General features: G+C 41.1%; 1 protein-coding gene across 1 annotated transcript in view; it reads left to right on the top strand.

Moving 5' to 3' along the window:
* LOC126260569 (glutamate receptor 1-like) overlaps positions 1 to 15,240 on the top strand; it is a 1,252,588-nt gene that overhangs the window by 769,740 nt on the left and 467,608 nt on the right. Inside the window, exon 4 of the mRNA XM_049957904.1 lies at positions 13,158 to 13,287. Coding sequence (XP_049813861.1) covers positions 13,158 to 13,287 — 130 coding nt within the window. The remainder of the gene's footprint in view (positions 1 to 13,157; positions 13,288 to 15,240) is intronic.

The raw sequence follows: 15,240 nt of genomic DNA, 5'->3' as shown, positions 1-15,240 counted from the left end.
TTCATCCTCTTTTCTGTTTGCAACAAATTTATCAACCACGACTGCAGCAGCGTCTTTATTGACAAGCATTCCGAAGGACAATTGATATTATTACTGGGCAGTCTAGGATAAACTTCAATAATACCGCATAGTATTATTATACAATATCATTTACCAGTCTCTTAATGAGCAAATTACACCCAAGATCTACGAAAACAGAAAGTCAGCAAAATATTCACCAAAGCCTCCTATTACCACTTGAGTCAACTGAAAACGTTAACCGCAATTTTATCAGGTGCAGGAATAGGTGGAATCCAGAACTTGCCAGTTCTGGCAATGATCAGTTCCATAGAGTCTATAGACTTCGCATTGCCGAGGCATCTTCCATTGTTTTCCAATCTACGCCTTTTCATATATTTTTTCACACTAGATGGTCCAGCGGACTTTCGCAGCATTCACAAATTGTTCTGTACCTCTTTGTAATGTGCGTAACAAGAAGAATCCCTTTTGCATAAACAAACTGGTAGTAACCTGTAACCTTTCCAGCAGATAAAATCGACTTCAGATCTTTTTGACAAAAATTCCTCGAATCGGTGTTTTTCTGGTGAGAACTGATGGACCAGAGTGTAATTCAGCAGAAAATAGACGCACTGAATTGGGTCAACACTTTTTAAAAGGTAAAAACATTGATAAAGTCTTCCTATAGTTTGCGTTTCGTCCAACAAATGTAGCGCCCAACCCGCACAACGTTTTCTCGTTGTTTGCTCTTCATGTAAAACTATAACGTACTCGCTCATCCGGTTTAGTACGACGTCACCTATTGTCTAACAGCACATTGTACGGACTCTCTGTGTGTCCACCTCCTCCGTCATCTGAAAGAGAGACACTGCGATGCTGGGATTCAGATGCCCATTTCTGAAGGATTGGAAAAATTTATAAACAATCAACAATCTATACATATAATAAAATTGTAGCTGGCCGACGTCTGTGTACAGGAGACTTTTGAAAGAAGTTAATGTGACCGGTCTTTACAACAGCAATATAAACTAAAACAATTATTTTTAGAATTATTTTTTGTTTGTCAGTCTGTGTGTCTGTCCGTATGTTTGTACGCGTATCACGCAAAAACTGTTTCACGAAACTGAATTCGATATTCACAGTTGTGTTGTTGGAAGTCTAATTTAAAGTCTAGTAGATGTTTCACCTTGATACACCACCTAGAATCCGAGTTACCTATAAAAACAGAGTACTTCCTTTACTGGGTCAGTACGGAGAGATCGGAATCCGTATACGTGATACAGGGAAACCGTCTAAGGAACCTTTAGGTGCTTTTCTGTGAAAACAATTTTGCCGTAATCAAATTTTTGGTCAAGTGTGAGTTGTCCGCGAGAACGAGTAAAATTGGCATTTTTTTATTTGGGTCGACTTAGTTTCGTATAAGAATTATTTCATTATATTGTAGGAAAAAATCGGGACAGCAGAAGTTTTATAAAACAAACCTAAATAAACCACGATAGAAATGAGAGAGCCCTTAAAATGTATTTTTGGACGTTTTATCATCATAATAGTCATGTTAATAGTTTAATACCGTTATCCATAGACTTTGTGGAATTCGTTATTGAGTCGATGTAAATGCTATTTTTGATAAGTTTGTCGAGATGACGTTATTATCACCGTTGATAAGTTTGTTGAGTTGACACTAAAAACCAATTTCGTACATTTCTTCAGAGGTTTCCATCGTGTCTTATCCATATAAATGAGGTGACATAATTGTTGTGATTTCGTATAAGTGTCTTCGTTCGGTTAACTCTTTCATTCTTGTATTCATTTTTAGCTTGGTGTAACTATTATCGTTGATAAATTTGTCAAGTTGTAATAATGCCCTGCCTGCGACTTCCGTGTTGATATCGAACCTACACGAATTTGGAAAAATCCTGAAGCTCGTTGTCAGTGAAGAAAAAAACTGAAGGTGACGCTGTCAAAAGGTCGCAACGGTAAGGAACCGATGTATTTTTAAGAAGAGATGCTTAAATTTCTGCATACTTTAAAAATACAACACTAGGCTCTTCCCCTAGCCGGATCTATTCATATTTCAAATGTCTGTATCTGTGCTTACAAACACGCCAATTCTTTACTGTTGCGTCCTTTCGACCGTTTAACCTTCAGTTTTTTGTATCTGTTTTCCTCATCGGTAATAAAATTATATTCCAAAGTGAAACCTCCTACTTAAAATAAATGATTGCATCTTTTCTCCAATTTATTCTTGTATTCGTTGATTATTATGATGATAAAGACAAATTTTGTAAAAAAAAATTAAAATCCATTTGTCATGTTGTTGGGACTCAGATGGTTAGATACCTTTAGAGAGAAGGCTTTGCATCACACTACACAGAAATGGAAACGCAGTTTTCAACTAACCAAAACTGTCTACAAGAAAGAAATCGATGTACATTAACGCCAGACTATGACACTACTATATATTAACACAACTGAGATAATACATGGCGCATAAGGCTTGCTGTGAGCTGAAGTAGTCTGACAGAGAATTTGGAAAGAAGAGCAAGATCTGAATGAGAATCCTTGGTCCAGTCAAAGAAAATGTTGAATACAGAAGATGACATTACCACGAACCCTACACACGTACAGAAAAGATCATGGACACCATTCGTAGCAGGAGGATTGCTTTATATCTCTAAACTTCTATTAGGAGTCCTACAAGATAGAACAACGGTACTGACACGTTCCTTTCATCCGTGCTTGGAAGCTGCCGTAGCTTCGAGTGATGTCAGACTAGCTGTCGTGGCCAGGATCCACTCTTCCCTGTCGACAGGCAGAGAACGAGACAAATTACTCTAGGTACAGTTCCACAGATTTAATTGGAAACGTTTGTTGGCGGATCTGGATCAAATCTTTGCACTAATTTACTTATATTTCGAAAACGAAGATCCTTGGACGAGTGTGAGAAAAGAAATGTTTATAATGAAAGTTGCAAAAGTTTGGTACAGTAGTTATATAGAGGTTTCGAAGTACTCAGGAAAACTGCTAACAGATAGCACTGTTATTGCAAAATGTAGTGCTATCAATAGCACGCTAGAGCTCAGAGCGATCAGTTCGACGGTTGAAACGCGAGAGGAGGTTAGCGTACCGAAGGAAGAGGTTGATATTATGTATTCCATTGAACAACGTGTTTTCTTTTGGTACTAGAATACCACGGGTTAAAACATAGTCTTATGGCAATACAGGATAGTTTTCAAACCCGATTTAATGTTACGAAAGGACCCAAACGAAAACCATCGCAAGCTCCTCGAAAAATTCCAATGGTCAGGCAGCATGGTTGATGACATATAGTGGCATCTTAGCCCCAGGAAAACTGTAGTTACTCCTTAAAATGTCGCCATGGTTGCTGGAATTATTCAGCAAAATCCAAAGAAATCCGTCTGAAGAATTACACCAGAGACTGGTTTGAAGCATCCTAGCACGCAGAAAAAAACTTGTACACAGGCTATACATGTTTCCATCAAAAACATAGAAAGACACTTTACTCCAGAACCATCGCACCACTCGGGACTAGCTCGAATCGACGATCTGCCTGGCTTCTAAATAGATTTCCGTTGAGACAATACAGAATGCGATGGCAAATTTCATTGTTCGTTTCCGAGATTATAGTAGAAATATGGCGGAAAGAAAATATGCCGGAAAAATGAATAGAGTAATACTCTGCCCTATACTTAAGAAACATGAGAAAGCCGACTATACGAACTATAGTGGAATTCCACTTTTCTGTATAGTATACAAAGTATTATGAGAATGCGCTAGGTGACGATCAGTTTGGCTTCAGGAAAAGTAAAGGGTCGAGAGAGGCAATTCTGACGTTACGGCTAAGAATGGAAGCAAGGATAAAGAAAAATCAAGACACGTTCATAGGATTTGTCGACCTGGAAAAAGCGTTCGACAATATAAAATGGTGCAAGCTGTTCGCGATTCTGAAAAAAGTATGGGTAAGCTATAAGGAGAGACGGGTCATATACAATATGTACAAAACCAAGAGCGAATAATAAGAGTGGACGATCAAGAACGAAGTGCTCGTATTAAGAAGGGTGTAAGACAAGGCTGTAGCCTTTCGCCCCTACTCTTCAATCTGTACATCGAGGAAGCAATGATGGAAATAAAAGAAAGGTTCAGGAGTGGAATTAAAATACAAGGTGAAAGGATATCAATGATACGATTCGCTGATGACATTGCTATCCTGAGTGAAAGTGAAGAAGAATTAAATGATCTGCTGAACGGAATGAACAGTCTAATGAGTACACAGTATGGTTTGAGAGTAAATCGGAGAAAGACGAAGGTAATGAGAAGTAGTAGAAATGAGAACAGCGAGAAACTTAACATCAGGATTGATAGTCACGAAGTCAATGAAATTAAAGAATTCTGCTACCTAGGCAATAAAATAACCAATGACGGACGGAGCAAGGAGGACATCAAAAGCAGACTCGCTATGGCAAAAACGGCATTTCTGGCCAAGAGAAGTCTACTAATATCAAATACCGGCCTTAATTTGAGGAAGAAATTTCTGAGGATGTACGTCTGGAGTACAGCATTGTATGGTAGTGAAACATGGACTGTGGGAAAACCGGAACAGAAGAGAATCGAAGCATTTGAGATGTGGTGCTATAGACCAATGTTGAAAATTAGGTGGACTGATAAGGTAAGGAATGAGGAGGTTCTACGCAGAATCGGAGAGGAAAGGAATATGTGGAAAACACTGATAAGGAGAAGGGACAGGGTGATAGGACATCTGCTAAGACATGAGGGAATGACTTCCATGGTACTAGAGGGAGCTGTAGAGGGCAAAAACTGTAGAGGAAGACAGAGATTGGAATACGTCAAGCAAATAATTCAGGACGTAGGTTGCAAGTGCTACTCTGAGATGAAGAGGTCAGCACAGGAAAGGAATTCGTGGTGGGCCGCATCAAACCAGTCAAGAGACTGATGACCATAAAAAGAGCATATGTAGGGGGGGGAGTATCTCGTCGAGCAACTTTCGATTTTCTCCCCGAAAAGAAGTTTCTTGAAGGTTGTTCGATAGAGAGAGCAAAAGGCGAAAATCTGAGGGCGCCAGTTCAGGTGAATAAGGCGAGTGCGGAATGACTTTCCAAACCAACAAGTGTATAGTGCTTTTTGTCAGTCTAGGAGAATGCGGGCGGGCCTTAGTGAGGAGTAGCATGACACCACTCAGTCTTCCTGGTCGTTGTTCTTGGACTTCGTCTGCAAGACGTCTCAGTTGTTAACAGTAAATGTCAGTATTGATGGCTACACCTCAGGAAAGCAATTCGCAGTGCGCCAAATCGTCACCGTCCCTCCACATCTCTTGTTAATGCACGCATGTCTTTGTACGGGGAGTTGCTGCATTGTCTGGACTCGACCACTCCTACTTTTCCTTATGTTACCGTAAAGACACCATTACTCGTCACCCCAGTAAGGATATGGATTAGAGAAGATTTTTCATGAGCCAGTTGATGAAGAGCAAGCTGCGATGCACATACGGCCACACACTGATTTTTATGATTTTTTGCTTAGAGCATGCGGTACCGATGCACTCGATTTTTAAACCTTCCCATACATTGCAAAGGTCGTACGATGGTGGAATGTTCGCAGCTCATCACGTTTGCCGAGTACACTGACGTGGATCAACGTAGATTAATGCGTTTGAACAATCTGTATCAAACCCTGAAGGTCCTCCCGAACGTGGAGAGTCACTAGTGTCCAAACTGTCCCCCTCAAAACTAGAAAACCGTTAGCATGCCATGCTCTGGCCAATGGTATTATCCCCATGCACGGCGGAAATGTCTCTGGCTACATCCGTTATTGTCATCCCTCTATTGAACTCAATCCACTCACAATTTCTACATGACAAGATGATAATATATAAATTGAAATAGCAATAGTGAATACAAATAAAATTACAATCGATAATTAAACCCATAGCAATCAGAATACCAAGATGAAAAGATAAAACGCTACGAACTTATGCTACAACCTAATGTTCGGTAACTTTGTAAAAGTGTAACTTCTGTATTAAATTCTTACGGCTTTCGTAATGAATACACTGTTTGTTGTACTCGTTTATCTATCTTAGTTTTCGAGATATTTGATTTTGAATCAGGGAGTCCTTCACTGGATACCACGCACTTTCAGAAAGAATCCGAGATCCGGCAACTGGACTGCAGGAGATGAGCACTTTGAATGAAAATCCCTTAACGTTTGATTGTTTCTCTTCTGTGAATTCATTCGCTGTTGGTGGCCTCTAACACAGGGCTAACACGGCGTGCCAAACTAGACGCGTACGGCGTATGCGGGCTGCGTGCGGGCCAAGTCTCGGCCTCTCACTCGGCTTTGTTCGGTTCTTTTCGGAAGTACTCGGAACAGCGCGACGTTTCGTTTAGCATTGCGGTACGGAACACTCTGAGTTCGGCAGAATCGTGCTGTGAATGCTGTTTAACCTTCGCTATTCGTTCATGGTGTGAGGGACATTTACAGGTCCAGTGGCTGCTTGCACAAAAAGAGGCAGTCCAGCAATCTGTCTTCGCAGTCATTTAAAATTAATGGGAATGGCAGAAGAGCACTCCGTCTTCAGGCCACAAGTGGCCCATCGGGAGCATCCGACCACCGTGTCATCCTCAGCTGAGGATGCGGATAGGAGTGTCGTGTGGTCAGCACACCGCTATCCCCGTCGTGTTGATGGTTTTCTTTGACCGGAGCCGCTACTATCCGGTGGAGTAGCTCCTCAATTGGCATCATGAGGCTGAGTGCACCCAGAAATGGCAACAGCGAATGTGCGGCCTGATGGTCACCCGTCTAAATTGCCGGCCACGCCCGACAGCGCTTAACTTCGGTGATCTGACGGGAACCGGTGTATCCACCGCGGCAGGGCAGTTGCCCATGGCAGAAGAGAGAGATGAGAATTCTCACTTTGCATAGACTACAGGTACTGCATATTTTCTATGAAACGACATTACGGAATAATGCAGCAACGATTTAAAGATTTAGTTGACAATGAAATAGCAAAAACTTACAACGACCGACAGATCCGATTCATTGTTCTGTACGTCAAAAAGCACTTTGTGCTAAATTTCCAGGCCTGGAACACTTGAAGAAATTGGTGGTATAAATAGTAAAAATTCTTAAGTCACAAGCGTTATTCCATTGTCAGTTGCAACAGTTTTCAGTGGAACTAAACGAAGAGTATGGGTACTTAATATATTACTGCAAAGTATGTTGGTTAAGTCAAGGGGGCATTCCTGGAACAATATTTCCATTTACAATTTGCTGTTGTTGGATTTGTGAAGGACATTGGAGTGCAAGAATGAAAATTAGAACATCCGGAATGGAGTACAGACTTCGCGTTTAAGTCGACTTGACTGCCCACTGCCCACTGTAAGGCAGTGTAAGGTTACTTCTTTCTTGATTGTGATGCATTAAAAAAGAAAATCACTTTGTAGAAGGGACACATTATGACAGACAGTCCAGTTCTGTAAGGTCATCGGCATTAAAGAAAACTCGAGTCTTCATGAATTCATCGTGGTCTTGATAGAATTACAAGGATAGTTTTTTGAAAATTTTGAGGATACTATGAATCTTACATCTGCTTCCGAGCTGTTTTCGAGACCGTTTGCCATTTCAGTTGAAAGACCCACTGGATATGTGCAGATGTAACAGACTGACACGGTAGGTAATTCTAGCTTTAATGGCAAATCTTTTTAACGTCCACGACGTTAGAAAGTACATTGCTTTCCTCAGTTAGTTTCCATGTCTCCGTAGTCAGTTTGCAAAAGTGCTATAATATTTCGATCGACATATTTGTGAGAAAGACATATTTTCGATTATGAAACCAAATAAGTCAGACTACGCAGCAAAATGAGTGCAAAACTGCCAAACTGTCAGTCTGTATGCCAATAGTTTGTACCAGATAAAATTATGTCTTCATGGTGTCAAAAAGAATTAAATAACACTGAAAGCTTATTTTGTTTGTGACCTTTGTTGTGCAGCAATGTGAAATATAAATCCAAGTGGTATGCAATGCTACTGTACTGCCATTTCAATACGGTGCGTTCGCTGTTTTCCCCTCTTCCCCCTCCGCGCGCTTAGACAGTGTGGCGTTGTGGTGGGGGAAATGTAAAGCAAGGCTGAGTGCTTTGGCACTTGTGCACAGACAGAGCGCGCGTGCCGAAATCTTGGCTTCCCGTGCTCTAACACAAACAGTTTGAACAATCGTCAAGTTGCTAAAAACTTTTCACGAGAAGTTTCTTGTACACTCCTGATAGTTATTACACTGCCTCCAACTGGCTTCCAACAACTTCCGCTAATAATCTCCACAACTAATCGTATTTCTCATCTCCACAACAATAAAATATGACTGCAGTTCAAAGTCTACAGGATAATTCATGGTCAAATTTCCATAGATATATACGACATCTGATTCAACTAAACCTCTCCTAGTGCACTTCGTTCAGGCACACTCCCTCACCAGTAAGCTAATGGCTCCACACGCTGACATAAGGTGCTACTTCCAGTTGAGCACTAGTACTCTCAGTAAAAGGCAGCAGTTGGATAGGAAACCAGAAAAAGACTGAAAGAATTGCACTCCTACTCCTGGGGATGCACTTTCGATTCTTGTCCCTCCGAATTTTGACAAGTAAATTTCTTAAGCATAAAGGATACTTACTCACAATTGTAAATAGCTCTACTTTGAGCCAGTCTCTTAGACTTCCACTTTAGTCCATTTAGGAGGATTCTGGCTGGAGAAAGCCTCCTTGCTCGAAAGCTGCGAGGCGATTTTTTTTCACAAAGTTTCAGTCACCACTATGTCTTCCGAATGCGAAAATGTTTTATTGACGCCAAGCCGCTTAGGAGGAAATTATCATCATAATACAATAAGAGAAATCAGAGTTTGTACGGAAAGATTTCATTGTTCATTTTTTCCAAACATTGTTCGGGAATGGAAGGCAGAGATGTGGTTTGAATGAGGTTCGATAAACCCACTGCTAGGCTCTTAAGTTTGTATTGCAGAGTAGTTATGTAGATGTAGTTGTAGGAAATGAATACACTTGTAACAGCGCTGCCCGTAGAATGACAATTGATTTAGTGCAGTCTATTTCCCAGGCTCAGAAATATTCTCCTTGTCTTAACAGTGAAGAGGACAGGATATGAGCAATGCGAATGAACATGCCGTAACATGTGGTTGTTTCTACTGTGCGAATTTATTCGCCCTTGCAACCTCTGCCACAAAGAATTTGAAGAAGTCGTCACGTTTACAGAAAATTATCCCGAGAAGCTCGTTTTCATACTTTCTCAACTTCATGTGAATGATTAGATGTAGAGTGGAGACTGTGACAATCATATATCCTCACACTTCACATCATACGTTAATTTTTGTCATTTTTTAAAGATTATTCTTTAGTGCGGTTGCATACTGAGTATCGAAAGCCATGTTGAAATACCAGGTTAAACTGTATCCAACAGAGAAACAATTTTTGTCTGTTGACATATTTTGGGAATTAACGTTATTCTTCATGATATGCCTTCTGGGCACAATATAGGGTGATTCTAAAGTCACTATACATTTCAGTGATATAGTAACGGAATATTTGTTTCTTGGAGGTACTACGACAGAATGCCAAAGAAAGAAGAACAAATCGCTGTTGTTTCTGCTCGTCTTCGTGGCAGACTTTGCCCGTCGATTCCGGAAAACAGGCCCCACTAGGCTTGCTATCAAGACCCTCGTCAATAAATTCCAGCGTACTGCTAGTGTTGCAGATGAAGAATGTCCAGGGAGGCCGGCCATAACGCCAGACACCGTGCAAAGTGTGCAAGATGCCATCACACGTAGCCCTTCCGCATCTACCAGGAGACTTAGTGGGGAGCTTGGTATTCCTCAAACCACTGTAATGAGAGTTCTTCGTTACAGGTTGCACAAATATGCGTACCATATCCAAGTCGTACATAATCTTGAAGCAGAGGACTACGCAGCCAGGCTAGCTATGTGTCATGACCTGCTACAATATGTGGAAAATGATAATTTGACGCAAAATGTCTTGTCCAGTGATGAAGCTACATTTCATACCTGTGGACCTGTGAACAGACACAACTGCAGGATCTGGGCAGACGAACAACCAAGTGTGCGGCAGGAGTGGCCACGGGACAGAGCAAAAGTGAACCTGTGGTTATGGATAACGAGGTCAACAGTGTACGGGTTCTTCTTCTTCGCAGAACAAACCGTTACTAGAACCACATACATGGATATGTTGGAACAGGTTTTGGAGCCACAGTTGACATCTGATCGGATTATGGATACTGTTGTTTTCCAACAGGATGGTTCACCACCCCATTTAACCGTCGTTGTTCAGGACTATCTCAATCAAGCACTTCCCGGCAGATGGATTGGTTCTGTCTCTCCACGGATGTGGGCACCCCGCTCTCCTGACTTGACACCCTTAGACTTTTTTGTATGGGGGTTTATCAAGTCTAAGGTATACCAGGTGAAGATCCGCCGCACTGAACAATTAACACAGCGGATTCGAGCCGCAGCTGCTGAGGTTACACCAGATATACTTGGGCAGGTTTATCGGTCTACAGTGGAGCGCTGGGGAGTGTGCCTAGACATGCAAGGTGGTCACATTGAAATGTACTGAAATTATGTCGTATTGTGACATAAGTTGCAGTGCCATTACATATTGGTTAATAAAATTTGTTTAAGTACAAAATATATAGTGCCTTTAAAATCACCTTGTATTTAAAACAGACTGAGTTCATTGCCAGGGCTCATGAGATTCAGACGCGTTGACATCTGTATCTGGGTGCAACAGAAAAAGAAAATTCATGCATCTCGAGACTACGTTTAGTTTAGTCATTCCCTCTGCGATTGCGGTATTCGTGATGTTTCTGTGTGAAAAAATTTACTGAATCAAAGTGTAGAGTGAAAATTTTAGAAGAAGAAAGACTGCAGCAACGTACAATACATCTCGTAATTCGCAATTACTTGCTACCAGGGGATCCACGCCAAACTTTCGCAATTTTGTAGTTTTCAGTGACGACCGTATTTGGAATAAGTGTAGTCGCTGGGATAAGGGTAATTGTGGGAATGAGGAGAAAGCACCTTTAAAAACGAACCGAACAACATGAAATAAAAATCATGAATTTATGATACATACTTGGGTACAGATTTCCACGTGTCCAAAAATGTTTTTTGTATTTGGAATAAAATAAGTGCGTCAGGCCGTAGTAGCAAGCGGTAAATCACAGTTCAAGGCGTAATGACCAATATGTTCTCTGTTACGGAGAGTATATTCATTTAGATAAGTTAATTTGTACGATGGGCAGAGATAACGGACTATCGCAGTGGCCACGGTTATTATCTACGACAATGCTGTATCCAAATTATCCAGTTATGAGTACTTTAAAAACAAAGAAAATGGTATTTCTAATAACACAATATTAAAAGAGAGTCTCTTATTCGTGGTTAATAAGTTAGCTTCGTAAAACATAGATATGAAGTTGAGCATCCAGGATGCCCTTTTGCCTATGATATTTAAAAGTCTATTTTATGTTAAAATTTTGCACAAACAGTATATTTTAGTGCAGAATCGGTATGCAATATCAGACGCCGGTTAAAAAAATTCTAACGATACCTGATTCATCCCTGTACGGTAAGTATTGGTTGAGAAAAATGGACGTTAACAGTACATATAGTTAATTAAAAACTTTATTGCCCATATAATTATCCAGTACTGAAGGAAGACATAATTCATTATATGACTAAATCGATAAACTGAATGAATCCACTAATTATCATTTGCCGATTGGGGAGTAATACCGGAGAAACAGATCTTAAGACCAGTAGTAATGTAATACTGCAGTGGGCTTGTTGCAAGTCCCAAACATTTATTATCCCAGAGCTATGAATGAATGATGAAAGTAATTCCCTAGAAATAACACATCCCCTCCATGCCCTAATGCTTTCAGATAAGGAGGACGTTACTGCAATTCATGCTTGTTACGGTAATGGTTAATTTTCTTGTTAATGATGTTTCACTCTTATAACGTCAGTGCATTGGTACAGCGTTATTTACTTAGAAGCTACTCTCTTTTTGAGTCTATGAGCACTTATGAAGGATGTTGCAATTGATTCATATCAACGCACACTCCGCTGCAGAGTGAAAATCTCATTCTGGAAACATCCCCCAGGCTGTGGCTAAGCCATGTCTCCGCAGTATCCTTTGTTTCAGGAGTGCTAGTTCTGCAAGGTTCGCAGGAGAGCTTCTGTAAAGTTTGGAAGGTTGGAGACGAGATACTGGCCGAAGTAAAGCTGTGAGGGGCGGGCATGAGTCGTGCTTCGGTAGCTCAGATGGTAGAGCACTTGCCCGCGAAAGGCAAAGGTCCCGAGTTCGAGTCTCGGTCGGGCACACAGTTTTAATCTGCCAGGAAGTTTCATATCAGCGCTGCAGAGCGAAAATCTCATGCTGGATGTTGCAATTATTTTTTGCAACATTATAGCCATTTCAAAAGAATTGCAAAACACTTTTTCAAAAGTCCAACTATTTTCCTTTATCTTTGCTTTTCAATGAGTTCATAGAAACATTCTTCCCGCTAGTATTCAATTTTAATTCCAGCTTCTTCCACAAGTCGCTCTGTCGTAGCACTCTGTCAAGATGGCTGCTGTACTTTATGTTCGTCTGAAGCAGCCCGCTGATTTATAGCTGCCAACCGAGTGCTGCACATACTCTTGACAACGTGTAGCGTATTCGTAATCCGAGTTTGGCTGACGGTCGCATAATTGAACAAATTATCCATTCGAGTAAGAATAGCTGAAACGGGTTGTGCAGAATATTGTCTCCCTTCTGAAGACTTCTGAAAGGTGGCTCCATAATACGGGCCTTAGTTCCACAGTGGCGTAAGGCAACTGAAAAGTAGAGAGATTGTGAGAAAAATGACATTTAGTCTGTCAATAATGTATCAACATATTGTACAAATATACAAAAGCATACAAAAGAAAATTGACTTTTAAAAAAGAAAAATGTTCATTTCTTTTGGAGTGATTCTCACAAGTGGAGAATTCATCTGAAGTAACATTACTATGTTAGCGTATCACATTACACTTACCTTAGACAATGTTGTTCGCCTAGGTGCTGGCTCCATCGTCGGGTCTGCTCGACTACGCCATCAGCATGCGACCCGACTACCACCAGGCCATTATTGACGTCGTCTGCCACTACGGCTGGAAGAGCGTCATATACCTGTACGATTCCAACGATGGTAAGTCGCAGTTGATACTGTTACTTTCTTTCAAGACAGGATGTTTCACTCTATATCTTTAAGCAATAATTTCCCAGGAACGTAGCTTACTTATAGAAGACGTTCCTCGTAACAATGGAACGTCATTGCTGTAGGCGCTACGCAAGTTGGTCACACACGAAAGTCGACCCGCTGAGGCTAACATTTGGTCGGAGATCCGGCAGGGATATCCATTAACTAGCCGGATGTTTTTCGGGAACAGATTTCAAGTCCATCACAGCCTGCCACTTTCGAGTATGGGATAGTAAGAACGACTTGGAATACCCAACAGCGGACACCAGTAGTTCTACGTTGAGGAGTCGCAGCGAAGACTACAATGGGCGAGCACCGTGTTACCCAGAGGGAACAGTACCAGGCCAGCAGAGACGGCGTGAATACTGAACCAGTAATCTGGAAAAGGGGTGCCTGTTGACGAGCACCGACGCAGACAGAGGCTGTAGAGGAAGAGACTCTCCTGGGATTGCAACGTCTATTGTCCAGGAACCCTCCTTTGGTCGATCGAACAGCGAGTAGCCCTATTGTATCTTGAAACTGCACGTACCATTGTTTTGAGAGCAAGACAGAATAATAGCCAGCACGGCGGAAGGGAGCTTGAGCTGTACGTCCCGCCCCCATTGCTGTTATTAGATCACAAGCATGGGTTGGGAAGGACGGGAAAGGAAAATTGTCGTATTATTCACACAGGAACCATCGCTGCATTTGTCTAATAAGATACAGGGAGACCCCGCGGAACCATAAAATTGCGCCTTCCCTCTTCGAAAAGTGAGTCCAATGTCGTAACTACTATGCCGAATCGCTCAGGTTGCTAGTACGGGACCACCTCTTTCCATCGCATACACGGAGGGCTATCACCATATGGTGATCCCAGTTTGGGTTTCCTGAGTTTCCCGTTCCTATCTGCCTTCAAAAATGCTTCAAATGGCTCTGAGCACTATGGGACTTATCTTCTGAGGTCATCAGTCCCCTAGAACGTAGAACTACTTAAACCTAACTAATCTAAGGACATCACACACATCCATGCCCGAGGCAGGATTCGAACCTTCGACCGTAGCGGTTATTATTATTTAATCAGAACTATACCCTTCGCACAAGATCCTGAACTACTTTGAAATAAGGAGGTTGTAACCGGAATTGATAATCTTTTATCTTAAAATCCCCTTTGGTGATCCTGAGCCATCTCTGTGGATCCTCTGTAGAAAAGAGCTAGTAATTGTTCTGTGATGACACTGAATCACAGATGCCTTGAAGTAAAGAACAAAGAAATTCGCTCTTGTCTGATATTCTGTACGGAAAAATATCTTCTCCTTCCAGCATAATTTTAGTTCATCAGACAATGTTGTCCATCCGATGTTTATTTTAACTTCAAATACTTCCTTACTCTCTATTCATTATGTTAATGGACTATTTGGTATTCGTAACATGTGATAGCGCAGTTTTGTGGTTCCATTAGTTCTGAAACATCCTCATTTTTATCTTCTGCATCTTCATTTCTGTGGTGCTACAATCCCTAATACGTTGGAAAATATTAGAGACGCAACGTATGTACATTAAACGTACTGTTTATGGCTCTAATAAGATGTCTAGTTTTCATAAATCATGTAAACTCTACAAAAATTTCAACTATTTCGATTTCTAGGTGGACTTTACATGGTTGTTTCAACGTTCTGTGCGTTATGCTCAAGTGGGGGGTGGGAGAGACTACGTGGAACGGCCGAAGCATTTAAACCATCATTTTAAACTTTCTATAATTTTTCTTAGTCCAGTCTCAAAACTTTTTTGACATTGTTCATTTCCATGAACTCATTCACTTAACACCGTACACACATAAACAAATTCACTTACAGTTTGATTAAGATATATCACTTTTATCTCAGAATTAAGTTAAAGATAGTTACAACCCTGGTCCTGGCCAAG

Source organism: Schistocerca nitens, chromosome 5, assembly GCF_023898315.1.
Source record: "Schistocerca nitens isolate TAMUIC-IGC-003100 chromosome 5, iqSchNite1.1, whole genome shotgun sequence".
NCBI lineage: Eukaryota > Metazoa > Arthropoda > Insecta > Orthoptera > Acrididae > Schistocerca > Schistocerca nitens.
The sequence above is the reverse complement of the archived record's forward strand: the minus strand, read 5'-3'. Positions and strand labels throughout refer to the sequence as shown.